At 46.1% G+C, this 7,358-nt stretch overlaps 1 protein-coding gene across 1 annotated transcript in view; it reads left to right on the top strand.

Annotated features, from left to right (window-relative positions):
• Positions 1-1,796: 1,796 nt before the first annotated feature.
• LOC102774142 (T-cell surface glycoprotein CD1b) overlaps positions 1,797-7,358 on the top strand; it is a 15,196-nt gene continuing 9,634 nt past the window's right edge. The window contains exons 1-5 of the mRNA XM_015563327.1: positions 1,797-2,037; positions 2,356-2,622; positions 4,350-4,628; positions 4,829-4,922; positions 5,771-5,864. Of these exons, the coding sequence (XP_015418813.1) occupies positions 1,977-2,037; positions 2,356-2,622; positions 4,350-4,628; positions 4,829-4,922; positions 5,771-5,864 (795 nt within the window). The 5' untranslated portion in view covers positions 1,797-1,976. The remainder of the gene's footprint in view (positions 2,038-2,355; positions 2,623-4,349; positions 4,629-4,828; positions 4,923-5,770; positions 5,865-7,358) is intronic.

Below are 7,358 nucleotides of genomic sequence, written 5' to 3'. Positions count from 1 at the left end.
GAGCTCCAGTTCTGGGAGAGTCTCTCGGGACCCAGACTCATACAGGAGAATCTGGACTGCCTGGCATCGGTCAGAACACGAGGGTAGCTTTCTCTCAGAGGTGCTTGTAGCAATTACCAGGCCACTGAGAAGCGGGGCCACTGAGGGCAGGATTGAGGAGCAGCCATAGCTGCTTGCTCCATCCTTTTGATCCCCTGGGTCCCCGCCCCACCCAAACTGTGTGCAGAGGCTTTTGCATATGAAAGGCCTGGCCCTTTGCAATCTGAAAATTACCTAACAAACTGCAGCTGGCCCAAGGCCCCATGGCAACTTGCATTGCTTCACAGCTGAGCTCCTGCTGGGTAGCCTCAGGCAGAGGCTAGATGAGCACCTCTTTAGAGATCAAGGAGCCAGTGTACCCAGTGGTCAGAGTGGGACCATCCAGATTGCAGCTTCTCGGATCCACAAGGGACACACTCAGGGTGCAGACTCAGTGAGCACCAAAGCCCCACTGAAGCAAGTCTTGCCCCAGAAGGGTGTCTCCAGCACAGAAGTTCTCCCACTGCAGACACAGCTGATTCTCACAGCCAATTGGCCTGAAGGTCAATTCCTCCTAGTGATACCCACAACAATCAAGGCTTAACTACAACAAGACCGTGCACAAAACCCACAAAGGGGTGCACCAAGAGTGTTCACATCAGGTAATTGGGGAGGCTGCGCCACTGGGCACTATAGGAAGACAAGTAACATCTGATTTCACTTACATGTGAATCTAATGAACCACAACCAAAAGTTAGAAACAAACTCATGGGTAAAAAGAATAGACGGAAAGCTATCAGAGAGGAGGAGGTTAGGCGGGCTGAGTGAAAAGGTGAAGGGATTACGGAAAAAACAAACTAACAGGCAAAAAAGAGGTTGTTTTTGACTTAGCCTGAAGCTGCATGTAGCATAACTTCCAAAGTTCTGCTTGTCTCATAATAATTTGTTACTCAAACTTTCACAGGTCAGAAGTTACTGTAAAGAAGGTCATATGCCAGTGGCCAATGTAATTTTTCTTTTAAAAAATCGCTATGGTATAAGATAATTTTGCTTGTATGATAAGCTACAGTACTTATCTTATTTGATTTTGGAAGTTGGGTCTGCAGTACTATAGTCCGGACAAATGTTTTATTTTATTTTTATTATTACTATTTTTAATTTTCACCTGAGGGTACATTTTCTTATTGACTTTAGAGAGAGAGGAAGACAGAGAAACATTATTGTGGGAGAGAAACATCACTCAGTTGCCTCCCATACGTGCCCCGACAGGGGATCAAACCTGCTACTTATGTATGCTCCCTGACCAGGAATCAAACCCGAAACCTTTTGGTGTATGGGAAGATGCTCCAATCAATTGAGTTACCGGCCAATTGTTTTAAATGCTTTGTCTTTTGTAAATTACTGTCAACACACAGACACACACACACCAGAATATGGCTTTAGGAAGATCAGAAAAGGGGATGAGATCTACAAAAAAGGAGCCATTGAGAATGTTGGGATAGAGCGCCAGGGAAGAGAGGCCCGGGAGGAGGAAGGCAGAGTTGGGTGGATAAATCAAAAGAATATTCCTAGGTTAAAGCAGACAGTTGTTTAACATTACCTTCTGATTTAACCAATGTTACAAGAAAGGATTGAAGAGGTAAAAAAAATAAATAACTTTCCAAAAGCCTCTGGGGGCTTTTCCAAGAAGGCACAAGAAAGCAGGGGTGAGGGACAACCGCTGGAGGCCAAGGAGACAAGAAGACAAGCTGGAAGTCAGGGCTGGAGTGGAAATGAGAGCAGAGTGGGAGGGCCCGGCGGTGGCAGGCACAGCTTTTCTCTGGTGCGCGATGTGGATGAGGCAGAGGTCTGGCAGTTGGAAGAGAGAGGAAGTCTCTATAGAGTGCTGAGAAAAAGGTTTGCTGCATTCAGAGAAAAAAAAACGCCAGCTTTGAGAGTCAGTTCTGTCTCCCAGGGAAATGCTCCTTTTGCCACTTCTGTTGCTCATGGTTCTCATCCCAGGTGGTGACAACGAGCCAGGTAAGAGCAGCTCTGGCCTGTCCCGGCGTGGGGGTCAGGGTCTGGGTAAAAGCATGCTGTCCATGTCCATAGTGTACGTGTCTGGGCCATGTGTCCCCAGCCTTTTCTTCTGTTCTGGGGTTGCGGATGGAGCCCCAGGCCCTGGCACAGGCAAATGTCTCAGGCGTTTTGTTGTTCAGACTCTGGGTTCTTTTTCTCTGTACCTTTCTGTTTTTATTCCCCTCTCCCTCCCCCCATCCCCCCAGTCATTTCCTATTGCTTTTCTCTCTCTCTCTCTCTCTCTCTTTTTCACTTTTCTTATCCTTTTACTACCCACAGCTTTCCAGGGGCCGACCACTTTCCACCTCAACCAGATATCGTCCTTTGCCAACAGCACCTGGGCACAAAACCGGGGCTCCGGCTGGCTGGGCGATTTGCAGATTCATGGCTGGGACAGCGAGTCGGGCACTGCCATTTTCCTGAAGCCTTGGTCCAAGGGCAACTTGAGTGATGAGGAGGTGACTGAGCTGGTGGAGATCTTCCGAGTCTATTTGATCGGATTCATCCGGTTCATACGGGATCACCTCAGTGAATTCCAGCAGACATGTGAGTGCTGTTCTCTGGAGAGATTACCAGTGATTTCTCTCTCTCTCTTGTTTAGGCACCACACCCCCGGATCTTTCTCTCCTTCTCCCCAGTTTATCCAACTTCTCTAGACTTGTCTTCCACTAGACTCCATATTTCTACAAACTATTGCAGCTCCTTCCTGTTTCCCGCACCCTTGTCTGATAACGATCCCCCTTTGGAACCATCATCTGGTTTGTTTATGTTTACTTGTTCTGTTGAACCCCACACAAGAAGCCCTCAGCTTGTCTACTCTGGGCCTGAGAATACTAACGTGTGAGTTCCTTCTTTCTTCAATCCATCCCCTCAAGCATTTCCTTCCTGCCGGATCCCTCCTCTCAATGTAATGCTCCCATTCCTTCTGGAACGTTGTGCCCAGACTTCATCACCCTGCTCCTCACAGTTCCCCTCTCTCCTCTCCCCTCCCTTCCATATCTCATTACAGCATCCCTTCTCCACTGTTTGTGACATGTGTACTTCTCCCCTATGCTCTTCCTTCTGAGAAGTCTATGAATACAGTCAGACTCCACTTAACAACGGGAATAGGTTCTGAGAAATGCATTAGGTTCTTAACAATGCCTAGGTTCTGACAATTTCATGTGCAAACATCATAGACTCCATTCACACAAACCTAGATGGGATAGCCCACCACACACTAGGCTATATGGTATATGCTGCTGTCTCTAGGCTACAATTATGTACACTACATTACTGTACAGAAAACATGAGATTACACCAAGCAGTAGAGAAAATGATGCAACCAAGAGATGCAGTAAACATAAGACGTATGAGGCTACTGCTGGTATAACATGGCATACTGTGTTATAGCAGACTTTTTTTTTCTTATAAAGAGAAAAAGCACACTCTAAAATAACAATCAATAGTATAGTAAATACAGGAACCAGTAACATTTATAGTTATCAAGTATTATGTGCTGTACATATTGTGTTGCTATACTGTTACAGAAATGGCAACACAGTCTGTGTAAAACACATGAGTAATGCATTGTGCTAGGATGGTATGATGGCTCTGATGTCACTAGGCAATAGGAAATTTTCAGCTCCAATATAGTCTTACTAGTGGCCTGGTGCAACAAAATTCATGCACGGAGTGGAGGGGGTGTATGTCCTTCAGCCCAGCCTGCACCCTCTCGCAATCTGGTATCGTTGGATCCTAACAGCTCACCTGCCTGCCTGCCTGATCACCCCCAACCACTTTTCATGCTAGCCTGCTTGCCCCCAAATGCCCCCCCGCACTGGCCTGATTGTCCCCAACTGCTCCCCCCTTGCTGGACTGTTTACCCCCAACTCGTCCCACCTGCCTCCCCGCTCACTCCCAACTCCCCCCTCACCTGTTCACCCCCAACTAGCCCTCCCCTCTTGGTCTGATCACCCCTAACCACCTCTGCCTTGGCCCCGCCATCATGGCTTTGTCTGAAAGGACGTTTGGAAGATCTCCCAGAAGGTCTCCTGGTCTAATTAGCATATTACCGCTCTATTAGAATTGATGGGACCACCCTCATATATGTGGTTCGTTGTTGGCTGGAAAGTGGTTATGCTGCATAGGACTGTCCTGAATTGGTTGTTGGCTCATCATCTTACACCTTGGACCTTTCTCCCCACCCATATGAAACACTATAGGCCCTTTCTCCATCCCTTTCCTTCTTGTGAGCTTATAAATGGATTTTCCTCTGGTTTTCTCCTCTCCAGATCCCTTTGAGATCCAGGGCACAGCCGGCTGCGAACTGCACGTGGGCAAGGCCACGGTCGGCTTCCTGCGGGGAGCACTAGGGGGAGTGGACTTCATGAGCCTCCGGAATGGGACATGTGTGCCTGCTGCGGAGGCCGGCAGCCGCGCCCGGTGGTTCTGCACGCTTTACACGCAGTACCAAGGCATCTCTGACATCATCGGGAATCTCCTCTATCGTACCTGCCCCCGGTATCTCTGGAGTGTCCTGGAAGCAGGGAAGGCAGAGCTGCAAAGGCAAGGTTAGTCCTCTCTCTCCAGGTTACCTGTCCCACCACCGCTCTACCTGCCAGTAGGAGGTAGGAGACAGGGGCTTACTCAGTAAATTATTTGGTTTCCTGAGGAACAGAAGGGGTTGCTGTCCAAACTGGTGGGTTTCGGAGTCCCTATGTTCTAGATGAGAGTCATAATCTGACACTGTCCCTGCTCCTTCCTGCCCCAGTGAAGCCTGAGGCCTGGCTGTCCAGTGGCCCACCTCCTGGCCCTGGCCGTCTGCGGCTGGTGTGCCACGTCTCAGGATTCTACCCCAAAGAGAGAGAGAGAGAGAGAGAGAGAGTGTTGGGGCCCGGGGGGGCGGGGGTGGAAAACACAGAGAGAGAGAGGCCTGTGGCAGTGGTTTTCAACTGGTGTGCCATGGCAATTTGTAAAACATGCAACACCTGACCATATAGTCAGGGGCTGTGACTTCTTTTCCCAGACTGTCAAAAAGAAAATGACCACAGCTACCCTGGCTGGCATGATTCAGAGGTTAAGGCATCTGCCAATGCACTGAAGGGTCACAGGTGTGATTCCTGGTCAAGGGCATATACCCTTACAGGTTCGTCCCAGGCCCTCTCTCTCCCTCCCGCCCCTCAGGTGAAGGAGGCAACAGATCCATGTGTCTCTCTCACATCATTGTTTCTCTCTCTCCTCCCTCCCTTCCATTTTCTTTAAAAATCAATGGAAAAAATATCCTCAGGTGAGGATTAATAAAAAAAAAATGACAATAGCCAACACAACAATAGATGTCTAGTGTGAGTGAATGAATGAAAATTATACCTATTTTGGGGGGTCAAATTGGCAAAAAATATATTTTTGGGGGTGCTGCATAATTTTAGCAATTAGTTTCTGTGTGCCACGAGATGAAAAAGATAGAAAATTGCTGACCCAGGGTGTAAAATAGGTAAGAATGATGGACCTATATAGTATTGGGTACAGTGGGGCAAGAAAAAGACATGGAAGATAGATATGGGCACATTTTGTCAGAAAATATGAGAGAGGGAGTTGTTCATGCCCACACATCAGAAGCAGGGGAATGCCGGTTACCCTCAGACAGCAAAGGGAGGGCCGGCGAATCAAAGGATGGGTTTGGAAGTGACATCTTTGTTTTTTTTCCCGTTTCCAGGAAATTCAACCTCCCTCACTGTGATATTTTTGGCAGTGATATTGCCCACCTTGACTCTTTTGATATGTCTTACTTTATGGTTTTGGAGGCGCTGGTAAGTTTTTTTTAAAAAAAAAATCTTTCTTTTATGTCACCCTCCCATTCTTTCATACCAATTTTATCTACACTAATAAAAGACAAAGATGCTAATATACCGTACCTTCACCACGCCCACCAGCCAATCAGAAGAGTATGCAAATTAACTCAACAAAGATGCACATTAAATTTGCATACTGCAGGCAGGGTGGGACAGTGCGAGCTGCCATCTGGGCCTCCCGTGTGGGACCTGGGGCAGCGCGAGCCACCGCCTGCCCCACTGCCATTCGGGCCTCCTGTGGATAACCCAGCAGGTGGTTATCCCCCGAGGGGTCCCAGTCTGTGAGAGGGCACAGGCTGGGCTGAGGGACCCCTCTCCCCCGAGTGCACAAATTTTTGTGCACCAGGCCTCTAGTCTACTTATATTACATTAGCCTCAATCTTTCCACAAGACTTTTTGCACTTTCTCCCAAATTCCCATCTATTTTAATGTAAATCTATTTTTTAATTATGGTAAAATATACATGACACAAAACTTATTATCTTAGTTACTTTTAAATGCATAGTTTAGTAATAATAATTACCCTCCCATTTTTGTGTCACCAATTTCTAGAACTCTTTTTCATCTAGATAAACTAAAACTTTACACCATTTGAACATCTTGGTATCTCCTGGCCCTCTAGACCCAGACTCCCAACTTTCTATTTTTTTTGTCTATATAAATTTGACTACTTTAGACACCTCATATAAGAGGAATCATGAATATTGGTCTTTTTATGACTGGCTTATTTCTTTTAGCATAATGTACTCATGATTCATCCGGGTTGTAGCATGTGTCAGAATTTCTTTCCTTTTTAGGGAAGGCTGAATAATATTCCACTGCATTTATATAACATGTTTGTTTATCCATTTAATGGACACTTGGGTTGATTCTACCTCTTTGTGAGATACATCATAATTTATACACTAACAGAAAAATCATTAAGAACTCTGAATTTATTATATGATAGTATCAATAGTAGGCTCCATCCAGGTTTAATAAATGTGAGATGTGAGAAAGGATGTATCCTGGAATAAATAAAATAAAGTACAGATGGTCCTCGACTTACATTTTGTTTTTGTTTTTTACTTTCTAGTGTAGAAAGCAATTAACAGTTAGTAGAAATAGTACTTGAATTTTGCTTTTTTTCCCCCTGAGCTAGTAATATGTGTATGATATTCTCTTTTGACATGGGGCAGTGGCAGTGAGCCTAGCTCCCAGTCAGCCACAAGATCAGGAGGATAAATAACCAATACTCTACAATGTGTTTATTGTGCTACCCGTGGTCAGCAAACTGCGGCTCTCGAGCCACATGCGGCTCTTTGGCACCTTGAGTGTGGCTCTTCTTAAGCCTCAGGAGTACCCTAATGAAGTTAATAACAATGTACCTACCTATATAGTTTAAGTTTAAACAATTTGGCTCTCAAAAGAAATTTCAATTGTTGTACTGTTGATATTTGGCTCTGTTGACTA

Source organism: Myotis davidii, unplaced genomic scaffold (assembly GCF_000327345.1).
Source record: "Myotis davidii unplaced genomic scaffold, ASM32734v1 scaffold3272, whole genome shotgun sequence".
In the NCBI taxonomy this organism is placed as follows: domain Eukaryota; kingdom Metazoa; phylum Chordata; class Mammalia; order Chiroptera; family Vespertilionidae; genus Myotis; species Myotis davidii.
This window is presented reverse-complemented; position numbering and strand designations above follow the sequence as displayed.